The sequence below is a fragment of the Lactuca serriola genome, chromosome 3 (genome assembly GCF_051521515.1).
Source record: "Lactuca serriola cultivar US96UC23 chromosome 3, Lser_US96UC23_V15, whole genome shotgun sequence".
NCBI lineage: Eukaryota > Viridiplantae > Streptophyta > Magnoliopsida > Asterales > Asteraceae > Lactuca > Lactuca serriola.
The window spans coordinates 267,657,637-267,679,082 of record NC_136410.1 but is presented as its reverse complement, the minus strand read 5'-3'; the positions used below and the strand labels follow the sequence as shown (position 1 = coordinate 267,679,082).

Genomic DNA, 21,446 nt, shown 5'->3' with positions numbered 1-21,446 from the left:
AAAAATTCTTCATACTCAGCTTCAGCTTCTATTTTCACAGGCCAGTAAGGACTATCTAGCAGCTCCTGTCTTCTATTCAGCAGCTCCATAGCAATCAGTATGTGAAACTCTTCAGATAAATCTTGATGACTCATGCACATTTGTCTTAAGCCAACAAGATGTGCTGTTGGAGCTCTTGGAATTTCTGTGGTGCGCTGAAAGCACATTCTTCTGTTTTTATCGAGATAAAACATTCCATGTTCAGGAACATAGATGAACTTATGTTGAACCGGATCAACACCGATAGGAAGAGAGTTGTTTATTCCTTCAGCACCAAAATTTAGAACCAACACATCTTCACCATCAACTTGAAATTTGGTCCTTCGGATTCTAGGAACTGATGAACTTTGGCCTTGCTGCTGAGAGTGCTGTATAGGAACAAGATCCAAACGCTGAACTTTCTTGATCAGTAGATGGAGAGCACATGTCAGTTCTGAAGAGAGAGCTGAAGTTTGCTTGGATGCTAATTCGAGTAATTCCATCCATTCATAATATCTGTATCTGATCAGCTCATCCCTCTTGACAACTTCAGTGTATGGATGTTGAGGACCTTAACGAGTGATCAGCAATGTAAGAATTTTCTCATTACGAGGTTTAGAAGCTTTAACTTTGATGATTTTATCACTACTCACTCGTCGTTTAAGGACATCTTGAAACCTCTTTCGATCAATCCTGTCTAGAACATTTTCAGTCCTTGACTTGCTGTTACTTGGAGGAGGCTGGGAAGATTTGAATTTGGACTGATATTCTAAGAACTTCTTCATCTGAGCTTCAAAGGATCCTTTGACCTGAAGTTGATGCTGAATGAGAGATTCATTAGCTTGAGCAATATTCTTTAGAAGCTGAGCTTGATTGGCTTCATCAAGAATTTGCTTAACTTGATCAGGAGACATGTTCCATTCAGTTGCCAAGTTGGATATGCTAACTATGGACTTAGGTTTCTTGCAAAGCAGAGAAGTATCAGTGTGTGAAGAAGCCAATTCAGTATCTGTTGCCTTGCACTTGCGAGATAGAGGTTGAGTATCCTCACTAGCTACATCTGAATCTTCTCCTTGGACTGGTATAATGGGATCAATGAATTTCATATCTAGCATTTGACATTCATCATCATGTTCATCATCATGCTCACTATCTTCAGCAAGCTTTTCAGTATCTGCTGGCCTATCAGGCTCCTCAGTATCAGACTCGTGCATCGGCTGTGGTGATTCAGTCTGGACTAAAGTGTTGTCCGCAAATCCAAGCTCAACATATTCAGTGTCTCCCTCTTTTGGATCATCATTAGTGTCTCCCTCTTTTGGATCATCATCAGTGTCTCCCCCTTTTTGAGCATCATCATTTTGTGGGCTAGGGGAAGGAGTTGGCAAGAGAACTCCCTTCAGCTGATGTACATCGGCCTCAATTCGTAGAAGACGCTGACTCATGTTCCGAGTCAGTGTCAGAAGCTCATTAAATGCTGAGGCCGGAATATGAAGGAATGAAGTACCTGGAACTTCTTGTGAGTGAGGTTGCTCCCCTGGAGAAGGTTGGTTCCCCTGGGATGGTGGCTCCCCTTGGGATGGTTGCTCCCCTGAATTAGTGGTTCCTCTTGAGCTGAGTGAACTCTCTCAGTGACAGAGAGAGTATGATGAGAAAGTTGAGGAGAGAGATGACCACCATCCTGTGATTCAGCTTCTTGATCAGCATGATCTTCATTGTTACCATCAGCTCCTTCATCAGTATCAGCGGTTAGTGAAGGAACAGTATATGGATTTGCAATCCATTCTCTCATCCGATCAGAGATGCCGATGTCAGTTTCCAACGGATCATCCTGATACATTCGAATTGACATGCGTGGGCATTGGATGGGGTTTCCAGAGTGTGAGTAGTAAGCTTCAACGAAAAATTTATCTAGCACAAGAGCAATCCAGCGTGGAAAGGGGACATGATCAACGTGTACATTTGCACGAAGAAGTTAAACAAGTTGATCAAAGAAGAAAGCCCCATAATCAAGTCATTTGTTGCGAAGAAGGGAACAGACGACTTGTTGCTCATAAGTGCTCAGTTGATCACCACTGCGAGATTTATGACCCACACATTTGCACAGAGCACCGGTGAAGAACTTCCATCCTGGCGTCATACATTGACGCAGAATGAGAGCTGATCGAGTACCAGCCTTTGAGTGATCATATCCCAGTTGATCAAAGAGACGTCGACAGCGTTCAATAGGAGGAAGCTCAGAGAAGGGTTCAAAGATTGGTAATCTGACCGCAGCACTGAGGAGGTCAACGGTAATAAACACTGAGTGTCTTCCACGACTAATAGTCCCGGAGATGACGTTTTTTTCATCATTAATTGTTGCAGTGTAGTAGAACTCACAGACTTGTTCAGGAAAGAACTCTGATGGAACGTCACTGATTGCGTATCGGAGTCGGCAGGAGACTATGAAATTAACAAAATCATCAAGTCCAAGACCTCGATGAACATCTGGAATATCAGGGTTGAAAACTACGTTGGTGGCTTTGATGTATATGGGAAGAGGAGGAGAGTTTTGAGTTGGGACCACTCTTCTTGAAGTGGAGGAGAAGGTGAATAGTGATGCCGCCATTGAAGAAGTTTAGGATTCTAGGGGAAGATTGAAGGAAGGTAAGAAGGTTTGGGGAAGAGGTAAAAAGGTTTAAATAGGGAGTGAAACGGTAAAAAGTAATGATTATCTTTAGCGAAAATAACTGCGTATCTTGCAAGACTGTCAAATCAAAAAAAATAGCCGTTGGGTAAATAGAGCCGTTATACCAAAGAGGAAGCGACAATTAGTGACTGCAGAAGCGCTGATATTGCTATCACGGAGAGTTACATGCTGAAAGATAATTCGTTGTCAATTCAAGGTACAACTTGCTTGTTTAGGGTTAGCAAGGTGATTGGTGCGTGTGATAGATACTGGTTTAATTATCTAACCATCGGCACAGAATGTCGAGTCTTTATCAGTAAATGGTATTTCTTACTGAATCATTAGACACTGAGTGAGAAGAAGGTGAAGAGAGGATTGTTGTGTGTGATAGACACTGGTGTTTTGGTCTAACCATCGGCAAAGATTGTTAGATTCTCATCAGCATGTGTTTTGTCACACCGAATCACAAAATCAGTGTAAGATTGGTGAGAGTGGATAGTTGCGTGTGATAGAACTTGGTGTTTTGTCTAACCATCGGCAAAGAGTTTCAAGTTGTTATCAGTGTATGGTTTAATATAGTGAATCATTCAACTTTAGTTTAGAAGATTTGTAGAAGAGAAATAGATAAGAGATCATACAGTGTACTCAACATGCTAAACATCATCAGCGCATAAGCATCAGTACAAAAAAATATTAGTGTCTAAGACAATAACAAACATTAGTAAAACAATTTTTTTAATCGAGAGTGATCATTCCAAGTTCGCCAATGATGTGAGCATTAGTTTGAGTATCCAGGGCCTTGGTGAAAATGTCAGGTAGTTGATCGGAAGTCTTTACATGTTGTAAAACAACCTTTCCCTTCTCAACATTGTCTCTGATGAAGTGATGTCTGATCTCTATATGCTTTGTCTTTGAGTGCTGAACCGGATTCTGTGTGATCTGAATGGCACTGGTGTTGTCACAGAATATAGGAGTTTTTGTGAAATTAAGCCCATAGTCTAAAAGTTGATTTTGAATCCATAGGATTTGAGCACAACATGTCCCAGCTGCAACGTACTCACCTTCTGCAGTGGAGATAGCTACTGATATTTGTTTCTTGTTGGACCAGCTGATTAGTCGATTTCCAAGGAAGTGACATCCACCTGACGTGCTCTTCTTGTCTAAGCTGCAACCTGCATAGTCAGAATCAGTGTAATCAAAGAGTTCAAGGGCTGAGTCGCGAGGGTACCACAGTGCCAAGTTCTGAGTGGCCTTTAAGTATCGAAAGATGCGTTTGACTGCAATGAGATGAGACTCCTTGGGATTAGCTGGGAATCTAGCATAGAGAATGGTTCCAAACATGATATCAGGACGACTTGCAGTGAGGTAGAGAAGGGATCCAATCATTCCTCGATAAAGAGAGTGATTAACATCAGCGCTGGTTGGATCAACATGTAGCTTATCAGTCTTGGACACCGGAGTAGAAGCCGGTTTGCAGTCGCTGAGAGAATACTTAACTTGCATGTCAGCAATGTATTTACTTTGACAAATTGAAATACCTAACTTTTGTTGCTGAACCTCAAGAACTAAGAAGAAAGTCATCTTCCCCATCATACTCATTTCGAACCTTTGAGACATGATCTCAGCGAATTCTTTGCTCAGCTGCTCATTTGGCGATCCAAAGATGATGTCATCGACATAGATTTGAACAAGAATCAATTCTGAGCCTTTCTGTTTTATGAAGAGATTATTGCCAATTGCTCCTCTTCTGTAACCATTTCCAAGAAGATATGATGTCAGTGTCTCATATCAGGCCCTGGGAGCTTGCTTCAGTCCATATACAGCTTTATCTAGTCGGTACACATAGTCAAGGTGCTTTTTGTCTTCAAAGCCTAGGGGCTGTTTGAGAAATACCTCTTCTTGTAATTCACCATGAAGAAATGCCGTTTTGACATCCATTTGGTAGACAATGAAGTTCATGTATGAAGCGTATGCGAGAAACAGTCTGATTGCTTCAATGCGAGCAACTGGGGCAAAGGTCTCCCCGTAGTCGATGGATTCAATTTGAGTGAACCCTTGAGCAACAAGCCTTGATTTGTTGCAAGTAATGATGCCATCTTTATCAATCTTGTTGCGGTAGACCCAGCGTGTTCCGGTGATGGTCTTTCCTGATGGTCTGGGAACAAGGGTCCAAACCTTGTGCCTTTCGAACTCGTTCAGCTCGTCTTGCATGCTTTAATCCAGTCAGCGTCTTGAAGAGCTGTGTGTATCTTGTCAGGTAAAATCATTGAAATGAAATTAACATACATGAAAAAATTATTAGATACACGAGATCTGGTTTGGACACCATCATGAAGATTCCCAATAATTTGATCAACAGGGTGATCTTGATGTCCAGAAGCTGATTCCACTGAATTTGACGCTGAAGTGTTATTGCTGAAGGGAACATTAGTTGCAGGAGGGTCCTCATTCTCAAGAGTTTCATCAGTATCAGACAAATGAGTTGTTGAGCTAACTGCAGTATCTTGATTCAAGGAACTTGGAACTAGAACGATAGAATCAGGAATAGTAGCTTCTTCTTCAGCATGAGAAACTTCATCATATGGGCAAGAGAGAAGCTCTTGAAAAATAGAGGAAGAATGGGTTACTTTTTCATCAGTGTATGATTCCTCATCAAACTTCACATCAATGGATTCTTCAATGCACTGCCTGTTCACATGGAAAACACGAAAAGCTTTTGAAATAGATGAGTACCCAACAAAAATACCTTTGTCAGCCTTAGGCTCAAATTTTGATCTTGGATCACACTGATTAAGAATATAACAAATGCATCCAAACACGTGAAAGAAGGATACGTCCGAATTTCGACCTTTCAGCATCTCATATGGTGTCTTCTTGTGAATCCTGTGAATTAGAGATCGATTTTGAGTATAGCATGCTGTATTAACAGCTTCATCCCAAAACGACATAGGAAGACCAGCATGAATCATTAAGGTCCTTCCTGCCTCAATCAGTGTTCGATTTCTTCGTTCAGCAACTCCATTTTGTTGAGGAGTGCGAGGAGCTGAAAAGTTTTGCCCAATGCCTTTATAATCACAAAATTCTTCAAGACTTGAATTTCGAAACTCAGTGCGATGATCACTCCTTAGCTGCTTAACTTTGAGACCAGTCAGTGTCTCATTTTTACGAATCAGCGAGATAATTTCCTGTGCAGCATGACATTTTTCTTCTTCAAGAAAACCACCCATGTAAATTGAGTAAACTCATCCACAACCACTAGAGTATACTTGTTTCCTCCTTGGGAACGAACAGGAATAGGTCCAAACAAGTCCATGTGTAGTAAATGAAGAGGAACATATATGCTAGAACATGACTTGGGTTTGAATGATGACTTGGTTTGTTTTCCTTGTTCACACGCTGAGCACATCTTCTCTTTGACAATGCTGAATTTTGGGAGACCTCTAACTAGATCTTGATTGGATATTTTGGACAGATTCTTAAAGTTCAAATGAGAGAACCTTTTGCGCCAAATCCAGCTGAGATTGGTTTGAGACTTTGTAAAGAAACATTGCATCAGCGCCTTGTCACTTGAGAACATATCAAGAACATATATATCATCTTTTCTACTTGCTGAAAGTACGATGTTCTTGTCAGAGTTGACAACTCTTCCTTCCTTCTTTGTAAAGTGAACTTCATAATCAACATCACACAATTGGCTGATTGAGATAAGATTGTGTTTGAGACCCTTTACATATGAAACGTTTTGAAAAACCACGTTATTGCACTTGATATTTCCATATCCTTTAGTGAACCCCTTTCCATTGTCTCCTATGGTTTGATTCTTCTTAGAATTAAGAACACCCAAATACTCAAACATTTTGATTTTTTCATTCATTGAATATGAAACAAAGTTTTGAACCTGGTACATTGAAGGAGAATCAGTGTTCTGCTTCCTGGAGTTTTCCACTGCATCAGACACATCAGCATCAAATGAACTATTGCTGACATTACATTCATCAGTGTCTTCTATCTTGACCATCAGACACTTAACTTCATCATCTGATGACTCCTCATCAGTCTTCCATTTTTCTTCTTCAGCGACAAGAACTTTATGTTCCAAGTTCTCTGCTTTCAGTTTCTCAACCACTTTGTTGTACTTCTGCTTCCAGTATTCATCCGAGCTTTGGGTTCTTTGTTTGCATTCTTTTGCAAAATGATCAGTACTCCCACAGTTAAAGCACTGAGCTTTCCCTTTCCTATCAGTAACATGCTTTTTATCAGCGTCTGATCTTTTTGAAGATTTTCCACCCATCTTCTTCTGAAACTTTGAGAAATTTCGGCCTGATTTCTCAAAAGTCTTCACAATCAAAGCCGCACTAGCCACAACCTTTTCGAGATCATCAGTGTCAATTTTAGAAGAATCAGTGTCTGAATGGTTTTCAGTGTCTGACTCTGACACTTGCTTTTTATTTGAGAATAAAGCTACTGATGAATCACGCTGAGAATCCTTCATCAGCTCCTTTCTCTGAAGCTTGGATTCCTCATAGTATCGATGGTTTCCATAGAGACTTTGTAAGTCCATAGTATTGATCTTCTCACTATTTTTCAGCACATCAACAAGGTTCTCCCAACCTGCACCCAGAGAATCCAAAAACTTATGCACTAGAACAGTTCAATGCTTCAACTGATCTAGTCTCCGCAGATCATTAACAAGAGTATTAAACCTGTTAAAGGTTTGAGTCAAGCTTTCACCTTTCTTTGCAAAAAAATGTTCATACCTTTTGTTTAGGTCATTTATTTGAGTAGCCTTGACTTCTTCAGTGCCTTCAAAAGATACAGTCAGTGTATCCATCATCTCTTTTGCTGAGATGCAATTATGAACTAGCCCAAAGATATTGTATGGCAAAGTGTAGCTGATTGCAGCCCGAGCACGGACATCTAGACCATTTTTTCTTTTGTCATCTGCCGTCCAGTTTTCTCTAGGTGTTTTCTTCATGGCACCATCAGGAACGTTGTTTTTCAGGGGCTGATACATCCGAACATATGGACCCTTTTCGATGATGTCCAACATGTCTTCATATACCGACTCTAAAGCATATAGAGCCTTTATTTTCCACATAGAAAAATTTGTTTCATCAAACGGAGGAATTTTAGCAGAAGGATGATTTGATGAGTTTGAAGAAGAAGAAGATGAAGCCATTTGTTTGATAAAAGAAACCTGCTCTGATACCAATTGAAAATGACCTTAGATCAATCGATTTATCAAACAATTACTAATAATAAGAACAGAACAACGAAATATCACAAAGAGCTTTCACTAAGAATGATAATCTCACAAAGAGATTATTGTTCGCACAAAGCAGCTATTAGGGTTTTGTAAAAGACAACTCCTTCACAAACCCGTACAAAAGATTATATAGAACTATTATAGACAATCCCTACAAAACAGGAATGTTCCAGCTAACTAATATATGATAACTATGGAAACAAGATAAATAGTAAATCTATTACATATAAGACAATATATATACTGAACAACTTTTATGCTGATGCTGATGGATCAGTTTCAAACATCATCATATTATAGGGTTCGACCTTACATGTAGCTTATGCTATTAGTATAACTAGTAGGTATCAAGATAATCCTGGTGCAAAGCATTGGGTGGCTGTTAAGAATATACTTAAGTACTTAAGAAGAACTAAGGACATGTTTATGGTCTATAGAGGAGTTGAAGAAGAGCTTACTGTAAGATGTTACATTGACGCTGGTTTCAACACTAATCAAGATAACTCACGATGACAGTCGGGATATGTGTTCACACTTAATGGAGGATCCGTTGCCTGGTAGAGTTCAAAGCAAAAAGTGGTTGCACTTTCTACAACCGAGTCAGAGTACATAGATGCGTGTGAAGCGGCTCATGAAGTTGATTGGATAAAGAAATTCATCGGTGACATGGCTGTTGTTCCAAGAATCAAAAGTGTCATTGAGATGCTTTGTGACAACACTTGTTCCATCGCTATCGCCAAAGACCCGATGGTTACCAACAAGACTAGACACATTCAACAAAAATTCAATTTCATTCGTCAGGAATTAGAATTGGGAAATATATGCATCGAAAAGATTCATACAGATGATAATCTAGCAGATCCGTTCACATAAGCTCTACCTCAAAGCAAGTTTGAGAGTCATGCAAAAGGAATCGGTCTACGATCATCTAGTGATTGGATTTAAATATGTACTTGACTAATGTCTGGATATTCAAAACTATGTAACAATGATATGTAATCTCCTTTTAATATGAGACATCACTTTTGTGTCGAATATTATTGCGTTCTACATTAGCATGTTATTCAATCCTAGAATAATGTAATTATTCAAACTTTGTCCATAGTCAGTCGCTGTTGTGGGAGCTAGTGTGAATTAAGACTAATACGAATCGGCTTAGTTGATTTCAATAGGTGAAATAGCAAAGTGTTGCATCCAAATTCATATGTACTTGTTTGAGAACAACTATTAGATATGACCCGCATCAAGAGTCACTTCATGGATCGATATCATAAGTGAATCTTGATTACAGGTAAATATATTTATGTCTTTCGACCTGAGATGCATATTGGAGAACTCAAGTATGGGGATTGTTATACTTTGACATAGTTAAAAATTGTTCATAACCGTGCAGTTATAAAAGCCTTCTTTTGGTAGAGCATGAACTATATGAGAGTGTATATGTAGTCAAGATGGGATTTCTTCCTCTTATGTGTTAAGAGTTAGACATCTAAGGCGCCTTTCTTAAAATTTGGATGGCAAATGAGAATGATCACATTCCATGTCTCGTATCCAACGTGATGTCTGTAACAAAGAGAATATTGATACACTTACCTTATACTTCAATTGTAGCTAGTGAGCTCCTGGAATTGGATATTGATTGATGGCACCCTTTTGTGTATTATTAGGGGCAGTAGCCCATTGCTAGACATCAGCTACTGTCTATGTCAGTCTTTAATTGAATCATGTGCAAGTGGGAGATTGTTGGATCTATATGCCCAAGAATCATTATTAAGCGACATTGCTAATAACATGTGATCCTATAGGGTCACACCTTAATCAAGTTGGTACTTATTGAATATTTATTATATATTTGATATTAATAAATAAATTCAACTATTGTATTTAATTAGAGAAAAATTATTATTTTATGAAAAAAAATATTGTAAGAAGTTTTGGACACTTTTGTTAACCATGATTAAATCAAAGGCTTACCCTAGCATGGTTAAACGACTAGTAGACAATTTTTGTCCTCTTTAGGAGGTATGGCCAAAACTTTTTCTAAGCATGGAGGTTGCTTGTCAACCTCCATCATTTTGCTTCCATGCCTCTACTATATAGCCCATACTTTTGAATATTATATTCAAAAGACCTTGCTTGGATGGTATTATAAATAGAGGGTCTTATCCATGGAGGATTCCCAAGTTTTAAGTCTAAAAACTTCTCCTCTCTTTCTCTCAAAACCATGAACTACTAAGGAGCTTGAAGCTCTTTCCTCTTTTGAAGACATTACTAGCTTTTTTGTGCTTAATTTGTGTATTTATTTTAGTGCTTAATTGTTAAAGCACATAAGGCTTAAAGAACAAAGTTGTACAAGAAGAAATCTAGCAATTTTGGTACCTTATTCTTGTTGGTGGATTACTTGTAGAGAAGACAAAGCTTCTTGTTTTTGTCATCTACTTCAACACCCCAAATACAAGAGGGTCCAAAGGCTACAAAGGTTGTTATTTCTAAACACCCTATGGTTGTTGTAACATCATTCTAACCTCTTTAAAAGGATCCTTGATGGTTTGTTTTGTTGCTTCACTTGAAATTTATAAAAAAAAAAAATTAAAGCTTCCGTTGCCGATTATTGTGAAAAACTATCTTTTTATGCAACAAAACCCCTTCACCAAGTACCTTAGAAACTTTATATCAACCCCAAAACAATGTATGCATTTTAAATCATAAAAATACTTAAAAATTTGGGATAAGGTTCAGATTTTCCTAGTTCGCCTAAATCCGATGAACCAATAGCTCTGCTACCTTCGAGGTAGAGAAACCCATAAGTCCCTAGTCAATCACTCAATAGTCTCCAAACTTCTCCCTTCCAAAGATGAAAAAGATTTCAATTGTCTCTATTGTTTGAAATCTGAAGGATTTCAATTCCCTTCGTATCATTTGAAAATCTAGATGATTTCTAAATTAATCACCCTTTCTCTTGTCGTTTGGAAACCGATATGATTTCAGGAATCAATCTCACTCTATAATTTGGAAACATATGGGATTCTAAGAACAAATTATGATAAGACACTATCATACAATACAACTCCTACATACTTGTTTATGATTAAGTAGTGTAAACAACTTAAGATTGTATTTTCTAAACTTTTGGATAAAGGACCCTCGAAGAAATCCACGAGTTCACCCACCACCATCATTTTGAATGGACTCAACACTGATGCAAACCCTGATTACACAAGGTATTGTAATAGCCTTAGCTATGTTTGAGGCTTCCTAGAACGAATCTTCCATAAACGGTGAAATGATGACGATATTCCAATCTTTAACAAAAACAACCCCAGATCCTTTTCATATAAGGATTTCTTAGCCTACCATACCTAATCCTTCTTCGGTGCAGAATCATCCATTGGTCTATCTTGTTGCATAATGTTGATGGAGGCAGTGTTCCATATCAGCTCTTGTGCTAATGACTGCCATGTTAAGTATGCCACTTGTACGCTAATAGATTCTGCCCTGACTTGGTGGAATAACCATACCAAGTCTAAAGGAATTGATGCAGCCCATTCCATTTCTTGGGCAGCCATGAAACAGCTGTTGATCGGGGAGTATTGTCCTCGACAAGAAATTCAGGCCCTAGAACAAGAATTGTTGAACCTTACTATGAAAGAGTCGGAGGTGACTGCTTACACCTCCTGATTTAACTACCTCGCCAACCTCTGCCCGGGTATAGTAAACTTGGAATACAAAAAGATTGAAAGGTACATTTGGGTGCTAACTACCACAGTTCAAGGTCTGGTTTCTGCATCAGACCCATTACCTTTGATAGTGTTAAACAGTTGGCCTATCATTTGAATGCACAATATCTTCGTCCGAGTACCACAACCCAAGAGACGGAGAAAAACCAGATAGAGGGTACGAAATGGAAGTACCACGAGGAATCCAAAGAGAACTTCAAACTCCTCAAGCCCAAATCAGAACCTATAACTGTCTACGACTCAAACACTCCTACTCCGTCCAAGTCCTACTTTGGGAAATTATCCCATTGTACCAAGTGCAATTTTCATCATGTTAGGAATTGCAGGGTCTGCAACAACTATAACTTAAGAAGTCACACCACTAAGTTGCGCAGAAAAACCTCAACCACTGTTGTAGGAAAAATGCGTAACTTCTTCAAATGCAACCAACCGGGACACTTCAAGAACGATTCCCTAAGTTGAATGACGTGTGTGAAATGTACTAGTTTTGATCCTACTAACTTAAACACAAAGATAAACACACAAAAGGCAGTGCACCTATCGATTAATAGTATAGTTCAAGCAAGTAGGGTATCGAACACAGGGAACGGTAACAATTAAATTAAATACTAATATTATCTAATTAAAAAAATTAATAAAATACTGGGGTTTTCTCTTGTTTTGCAAGACTAGAAACTTCAACAATCAATTAACTTTCAAACAAGGACAATTAACAACTAAGAAAAACAAGAAAGGACAACTAGATTCAATCATAAAAGAGACTTCTATTTAGATTTGATTCACTTATTCCTATGGTTGATTTCTTGGAAAGTGCAATGGATCAATATGTCAATGGTTACCGATTCCTAATGTGATTGGGTTCACGTTCATTATTACCAATCCTTTTGTACAAAAGTTAATTCAAATAGTCATCAAGTGATTAAACTAACATGTTTCCTAGTGTTCAGTTCGTATTAAGTAAGACTAGTAATAATAGCTAATCAAATTTGTTCAATTCAATCAACTCGTATGTGGTTGTTTATCACACATGCCCACACATTGATTTACATATTTTCTAGTTAACCCTAGTTTCATGTTCACTATTCCTAGCCATACAATCTTGTATTCTCAAAATTATATGAATCAAGTAATCAAGAAGATGTTCATGCAACTTAATAACTTACTTATTAACAGAAAATATTTATCATCAATACATGAGGATCTTTAACAAGCTTAACAAGATGAATAACCAAATCAAAATTAATCCAACCACTCAATCAAACCATGTTCATATGATTATCGCATCTAAATAGAAGTAAAAAGCTTTTAGCTCATATTTATAGCAAGTAATAACCTAAATTCAAAATCTAATGATTAAAACATGTTTCAAAACAAAGATTAAGAAAAGAAGACAAATTATTTGCCTTTGATTCTCTTCTAAATTGTCTCTTAGGTTGCAATCTCGAAAACTGAAGCTCCAAGAACCCTTCGGATCTTCAATAATCACAGCTAGTCTCCAGAAAGTGTTAGGGTTTCGGGCATAGATGTTATCTATTTATAGTTTCCAAAAATCAACCCAACTCGTCGAGTTCTTAAGAATAACTCGAAGAATTTTTTCTACAATCCGCGTATGCAACGTGAATGGCAAGGCATCCTTGAATCAAGAGTATTCTAACCAAATCGTCGAGTTTAGGATCAACTTGTCGAGTTTCTTCATATTTCAGCCTTCTTTCAATCTCCAAGCTTCCAATCACTTAATCCTCTTTCTTTTTCACCCGAGCATGACTTTTATTTCTGAAATTGAAATATTAAGCTAATTAAGTACCTTTTATCTGTAAAATGATATAAAAACAACATAAAGTAGTAAGATAATGCATGAATTTTATAACTATATATTCCCATATCAAAATACCCCACACTTAACTTCTGCTTGCCCCCAAGCAAAACCGAATTTTATCACACCAATATCATATAAGACAATCCCAATCGATCCCAGCCATTATGCCAAGACCACAACGCATGCATTTGTGTCTAAAGTTTTTCCTAAGGATCCCCATCAATTCTAAATACTTACAATCCTCATAAACACTCGCCGACTTCTTTCGAACATTGCTCATTTTATGCATCCCTCCGAATCCATCCCCATAAAACTTTCTTAACCTCAAGGCATTTTTGGTTAAATTCCCAAGCATACATATGATAAAATAAGCTAGAAAAGAAAATTACAATAAAAATAAATACTTTATTACTTTTCGCCTTAAATCTTCAACATTTAGCAGCTTTTCTTCTATGTATATCTTCTTTGTCTTCAAAGCTTTGTAGATTCTTCCTTTCAAACATTTCATCACTTTTTTTAACTCACTTTTCTACTTAAAACTAAAAACCTAGAAAAACATATGCGTAAGCAAGGGAATTTAACTTCATCCTTTATTGGTTTAAAGGCATTAGTCTTATGTGCAATGACTACTTGAGCTTTCCTGGATACATTTTTGGTACACGATGCTAAACATGTTGCAATCCTCAAACTAAGCGAGGTTGTGTTTTTGTCCCATGATTTCATTAGAATAATGGGGACCACATATGCATTATAATGTAAATTGGCTCAACTAAACATTTGACTCTTCATAGAATCATCAAACACAATAATAGCATGAAACCCTAATTGCTTTACCAAATTTGTCTGAATTAACCCTAGCAAAAAAAACTTCAAACCAATGATTCAAGGGATTCTAATTTTTTCACTAAATGTAATCAACCCCCTACCCCGTACTTAAATTATGCAATGTCCTCATTGCATGTTATGCATGATGGATAATATAAAGTAAAGAGGGAATTAGAACAAACTCCCCTGTGATAGAAGTTGTGAGGTTGATATTCTTCTTTTGAGCTCCTACTTCAGCTGACTTTGGACATGGGAACAACTCATCTATGTCGTGGTTGTAAAATCCCGTGTGGTTATGCTCCAAAATATAGAGAAAAAAGATCTTGGAAATTCTCGGAAATTGATCTTTAATAGTATAGCCAATTGCCTTTTCCAAATGCAGTCAAATCACCAATCTTGAAGGTAAGAGAAAGAGTAACTCGTCGAGTCCATAGATAAATCGACGAGTTGAGTTGTTTAAGCTTGCATAGTCGGATTTTTTCGCAAGAAGTACTCGAGTTTATAGAAGGAACTCGAAGAGTTTTATTCACTGAGTGAACATAAATAACTCCAACTTCAGGTTTGTTTCCGGATTTTTAGGGAATGATTGTAGCAATATTCCCCCTCATTCTTCTTCAGTAAAAGCACATCCCTTCAACTATTTATTCACCGAACTTGTAAATAGACTTAATTCTCTCATACTTCTTGTTTTAGACTCAATTTCACATTATACCGCTCACGCTTTATTCTTTCATTCTATCCCTCACCCTATATTCTAAAAAGAACATAAAAAAACAAACAAACTCCAAGTAATAAAAGGAAAACATACCAGTAAAAGTCCTAAATTACTTAAGGTTTAAACATCAACCACAAAAAGAAAAACACACCAAACAAATAAAAAGAGTTTAAAACAAGCCAAACAAAATAAAAGATAAAGGAAAGGATAGTTAGTCTTCATCTTCACTCTCTTCTCCTCCTAGCCCACTTCCTCCGGCTCCACCTTGTCGCGCATTCCATCTCTCGTTCCAGCTCCTCACATATGGATAGTCGGGCTCATCATCCATCCTTGGAATGTTCAAATGATTCATCATATGGGCAAATTTTCTATGACCATAATTCATGCTTGGCGCCAATTCATCTTGGAATGCCCTTAGTTCAACATTATAAGGGTCCATGGGAAGTTCATCATGTATCGGGATGACGGGAGGATCTTCTTGCATGGGTTCTTGTCTTGGACGAACCCGCCTTCCCGGTTGTCCGGGTGTCACTACTTCATCAAACCCAGGAATACCAAAATTACCCCTGCCATAATCTTCAACAATTTTATCCCTCCTATAAAGAAGAGGACTAAAACGGGTTGTGGCACCATTGTCAATTGATTTCCAACTCTCCCATTAAGGACTCCATATGACCTTGCTAATGTAGTCACGAACATTCCACCACATATTCTTGAAGTTGTTCTCTCCTTTACCCCACTTTTTGCCAAATACTTCGCTAAGCAATATGGAACGTTGCAAAATATGTTAGGTGTAAGAATGAACCATAGGAAGAAGACATCTCGGCTTGGTACTTTATCGTCATCCTTTCGCATGTTTATGGAACTCAAAATAAAGCAGTGGATAGGTGACCAGATACTTGCCTCTTGAGCCGCAGATGGAATATAAACCCCATTGGCAATCGTGTTCCACCATATCGCTGCATATTCACCATTTGGAAATTCCTTTTGACAAATTTCCAAAAATATCCCAAAAGCTTCTGTCATAGCCACATTTTGCTCGTATAAGCCCATACGCCATGCTAACTCTGCCATACTGCACTCTCTAAACTCGCCCCCAAGCATAAAAGTGAGCACATTAGTGTCAAAGTAATTATGACCCCCACGAAATATGACAGTAGAGTAAAACTCCTAACACAATTCTTGATATACCAGCTGTTGGAGTTGGAAAATTCTCGTCCAAGCATCACATGTAATTCTCACTTCATCTTGAATGAAAACCTTAGTTAGATAGGGATTCATTTCTCCCACTAAGCCCCGTTGTTTCAATCATTGCCAATCCAACTCATTTGGCAAATAAAAGTCTTTCTTTTTCAGCTTCTCCAACTTTTTCCTCTATGCCACCAATGTTGCCTTTGAGCCAATTTGAGGGAAATCAAGCCAAGGAAATCTCCTTTGGCCACTTTGAGAACCTTGGTTCCTGCTTCTTGACATGATTCTGTAAAACCCAAGTCATAGCAAACCAAACCAGCACATAAAATGTTAAACATAAAAATAAATACTGTCACCCAGCGACATGAACTCGTCGAGTCCATGCACAACTCGGTGAGTTCCGTAACAGGTGCAAAAAATTATTCTCGGTTTCAAAATATCTACCCATTTAACACAAAATTTCACTCATGGGTTTGTCTAGGAGAGCAAAATAAGAAAGAATCCATAGATAAAACTAGCAAAAACATCCTAATTAAGTCAGAATCTAAACCGTAATGCTCATATGAAAACTCAAAATCGGGTTATTTAAACGAATTGGGGCCATGAAACTACTCAAAATCGAATCTTTAACAAGAATGGTTAAAAAAATCTTACCTTTTGAAGAGATATGAAGGAGAAATCACCAAATTGGAAGAACTTGCTCCCAAGGATTTTTTTTTCTTGGCCGGTCGAAATGGGGTGACGGCTGTGAATGGGTTTACCTTTTTAGGGTAAAAAAACCTAATTTACAACAATTAAAATAGAAAATATTTTTTCGGTAATAAAACACAACTCGTCGAGTTTTTATCCAACTCATTGAGTTGACATGGGTTTGACCGAAGTATCGGGATTTTTAAATGGACTCGTCGAGTAGTGACCTGGAACTCGACGAGTTTTTGCCTCTGATTTAAATTAAATTTCTTTTTTGTTTTCCTTGTGAAAATTAATCACTACCCCACACTCAACCTTGCCAGGCCTCTCAACAATATTTTAAGTGAATTGGAAGATAAAGACTAAAAATCCTAATGGAACACATATAAATAAAATGAAAGACTAAAAAGAAAAAGAAAAAGAAAGCAAGCTCAAATGTCGGGTTGCCTCATGCAAGCGCTTCTTTTTTAAGAGTCTTTAGCTGGACTCCTTTGCGCCCTACGTTGTTGTGGGCTTCTCCAAGTATACTCCTTCTTCAATTTCTGCTTCCCTGGGCATGCCTTTTTCATATTTCTTGACCCTATGACCATTGACCTTGAAACTTATCCCATCGTTATTCCACAATTCAATTACCCCATATGGAAAAACATGCTTAATTATGAAAGGTCTGATCCAAAGAGTGCGTAGTTTTCCCGGAAAAAGTTTAAGTCTTGAATTATATAAAAGAACTTTTTGCCCTTCTTCATACTCCTTATTACCCTTCAATCATGCATCATGCCATTTTTAGGTCTTGTCCTTATAAATCAACGAGTTAGTGTAAGAATCATTTTTTAATTCCTCTAAGGCATTCATTTGCAAGAGTCGATTGACACGCAACCCATTTGGTTCAAAATTACATGTTTTCAAAGCCCAATAGGCCTTGTGCTCAAGTTCTACTGGCAAATGATAATTTTTTCCATAAACTATTCTATAAGGTGTGGTTCCAATGGGTGCCTTGAATGCAATCTTGAACGCCCAAAGTGCATCATCTAACTTATCTGCCCAATCTTTCCAATGACTACCCACCGACCTTTCTAGAATTCTCTTGAGTGCTCTATTCGTGATCTCAGTTTGCCCATTCGTTTGTAGATGATAAGGTGTTGAAAATATATGGCGTACACCATATCTTTGCAATACCTTTGCTAGTTGTTCATTAGCAAAGTGGGTTCCCTTATCACTTATCAAAGCTTTTGGTACTCCAAACCTAGAAAATAATTTCTTCAAAAACTTTACCACAACCCTTGCATCATTTGATGGTAATGCCTAGGCTTCTGCCCACTTTGATACATAGTCCACCACCACAAGTATGTATTTGTGCCCCTTAGATGATGGAAATGGCCCCATGAAATCTATACCCCACACATCAAAGACTTCCCATACTTGGATGTTTCTTTGAGGCATTTCATTCCTCGTAGAAATATTTCCTGATCTTTGGCAAGCATCACACTCTCTCACATAGGTGGCAGCATCCTTGAAAACTGTTGGCCAATAGAATCTTGCATCAAACACCTTTTTAGCAGTGTATTGAACCCCATGATGTCCTCGTACAGGTCCATTGTGGCAATGCTCTAGAATGTCGCGGATTCTTTGCCAAACACACACCTTCTAATGATCTCATTTGCACAACTCCTAAAAAGGTAGGGCTCATCCCAAAAATAATATTTCATCTCTGAAAAGAGTTTCTTTTTCTGCTGATGAGTGAGCCCATTTGAAGAATGTCTCCAGCCAAAAAGTTGGCAATGTCTATATACCATGGTTCTTCTCCCATGATCACCATAAAGTTCTCTTCTGTAAAACTATCCCTAATACCCTTGTTGTCAGATTCATCCCTTTCTGGATTCTCTAATCTTGAAAGATGGTCGGCCGCTACATTCTCCATTCCTTTCTTGTCCTTGATCTCGATGTCAAATTCTTGAAGTAACAACACCCACTGGATCAACCTAGGTTTTACATCCTGCTTAGTAAACAAATATTTAATTGCACAGTGGTTTTACATAATATAAGATAAGGACGAAATTTATCAAAAGTATAGACCACGACCAATAATTCTTTTTCAGTTGTGGTATAATTTTCTTGGGCCGGATTTAAGGTCGTGCTTGCATAATATAATGGTTGAAAATTTTTGTCAACCCTTTGACCAGGTATAGCACCCAAGGCAAAATCCCTTGCATCACACATTATTTCAAATGGTAAATTCCAATTCGGGACGATAATGATCAGGGCGTTAGTTAATTTTTCTTTCAATATTTCAAAAGCATTTAGGCATTCTTTCGAAAAATTAAAAGGTGCATCTTTCAAAAGTAGTTGAGTTAAAGGTCGAGTTATTTCAGAAAAGTCTTTTATAAAACGAAGATAAAAATCCACATGACCTTAAAAACTCCTAACGCCCTTCACATTGGTTGGTAGAGGTAATTTAGCAATGGTATCAATTTTTGCCCGATCCACCTCAATCCCCGCTTTGGACAATTTATGGCCTAACACAGTGCCTTCTTTTACCATGAAGTGATACTTTTCCCAATTCAAAACTAAATTGGTCTTTTTACACCTAGCAAGCATCAAATCAAGGTTAGCAAGACAATCATTAAAGGAAGAACCAAAAACAGAAAAATCATCCATGAATACTTCCATAAACCTCTCCACCATATCATGGAATGTCGTCGTCATGCATCGTTGAAAGGTGGCAGGAGCATTGCATAACCCAAAAAGCATTTGTCGATATGCAAATGTTCCACTTGGACAAGTGAAAGTGGTCTTCTCTTGATCATTTGGGTCAATTGGGATTTGGAAGTAACCTGAAAATCCATCTAAAAAACAATAATAGCAATGACCAGATAATCTCTTAAAAATTTGATCAATAAAAGGTAAAGGGAAGTGGTATTTGCAAGTGGCGTCGGTTAGCTTTCGATAATCGATGCACACCCGCCAATCGGTTACCGTTCGTGTATGTATGAGCTCGTTCTTCTCATTCGCCACGACTGTCATCCCTCTTTTATTTGGTACTACTTGGACAAGACTGACCCACGGACTATCGGAAATTGAATAAATTATCCCAGCATCCAAGAACTTCACTACCTCCTTTTTGACCACTTCTTGCATGTTTGGGTTCAATCGCCTTCGATGTTGCATTATCGGCTTTGCTCCTTCTTCAAGATTGATTTTGTGAGAACAATAAGAAGGAATTATTCCTTTTATATCAGTAACTTTCCATGCGATGGCATTCTTCCTATTCCTCAAAACTTTAGCTAATTCCTCTTTATCGGTTTGGGTAAGATTAGACGCAATAATAACAGGCTTTTGTTCTCCTTCTTCGAGAAATGCGTATTCTAAGTGTCCCGACAATGTTTTCAGCTCTAATTTTGTGCTTTGTACAATAAACACGTTGAGTTCATGAAAGAAACTCGTCGAGTTTAGGCCAAAATTCTCCTCTGATCGCTATTTTTCGTCACAACTTGTCGAGTTACAGCTAGAAACTCGTCGAGTTTTCTGTTCAGTGCTTCTAATTAGTTCTTCGTATTCGGATTCTTTAAGTAGTCTTTCTAGCTCCTTCAGGTCTCTCTTAGCATCAAAATTATCTTCTGAAGCAAGGATTTGTTCACTTGATTTGTCTTCTTGCCACTCTTCCAGTAACTCTTCCAATATGTCCACCGAAAAAGCCATATCATCACTAAACTTTGAATGTTTCATGGCTTGATCCACTCCAAAGGTAACCGAGTCTTCTCCCAGCCAAAGGGTAAGCTTGGATTCTCGTATGTCGACTATGGCAATAGCGGTGTTAAAGAATGGTCTTCCAAGAATTATTGGTACTTGATGATCCTCCTCCATATCTAGTACAATGAAATCTGTCGGGAAGACAAACTTATCGACTTTTACCAATAAAGCTTCACATACACCTCTCGGGAATGTCACCGTCTTTTTTTGCAAGTGGATCGCCATTCGGATTGGTCTTGGCTCCGGAAGGTTTAGTTTCTTAAAGAAAGAATATGGCGTGAGGTTCACACTTGCCCCCGAATCGGCTAATGCATAGCTAGTGGCTAAGTTTCCGAATTGGCAAGGTATTGTCAAGCTACCCGGGTCACCCATTTTCCTTGGAAATTTGTTCAACATTGTGGCTGAAAATTCTCATTTAGGACCACTTTAGATGCCTCCTCCATCTTCTTTCTATTTGTGAGAAAGTCGTTTAGGAACTTGGCATACTTGGGCATTTGCGTGACCGCCTCGATGAAAGGAATATTGATTTGCATGGCCTTTATGTGCTCCAGGAACTTTTGGTTGTCTTCATTCTGCTTCTCTTGTCGATCTCGGCCTGGGAATGGCAATGGTGGCTTACACGGCTTGATTGGCATCTTATTTTTCTCATCAGGTAAGGAACTCATCGAGTTTTTTTTTTCAGGAACTCGACGAGTTTTTTCCACTGTATGTGATTCCGGTTTTTCTTGGTCTTCTTCTTGTATTTCCTTAGGATATTCGCTTGGGATTGGGATTAG

The 21,446-nt window shown here is 38.1% G+C and overlaps 1 protein-coding gene across 1 annotated transcript; it reads right to left on the bottom strand.

Annotated features, from left to right (window-relative positions):
- Positions 1-17,421: 17,421 nt before the first annotated feature.
- Positions 17,422-21,042, bottom strand: LOC145096239 (uncharacterized). Its single transcript, XM_079033995.1, has 5 exons — positions 20,412-21,042; positions 19,348-20,312; positions 18,714-18,916; positions 17,794-18,166; positions 17,422-17,682 (listed from the first exon to the last, which is right to left on the bottom strand). Exons 1-5 carry the CDS (start codon positions 21,040-21,042, stop codon positions 17,422-17,424), a joined length of 2,433 nt encoding a protein of 810 aa, XP_078890121.1.
- Between the last annotated feature and the right edge of the window lie 404 nt (positions 21,043-21,446).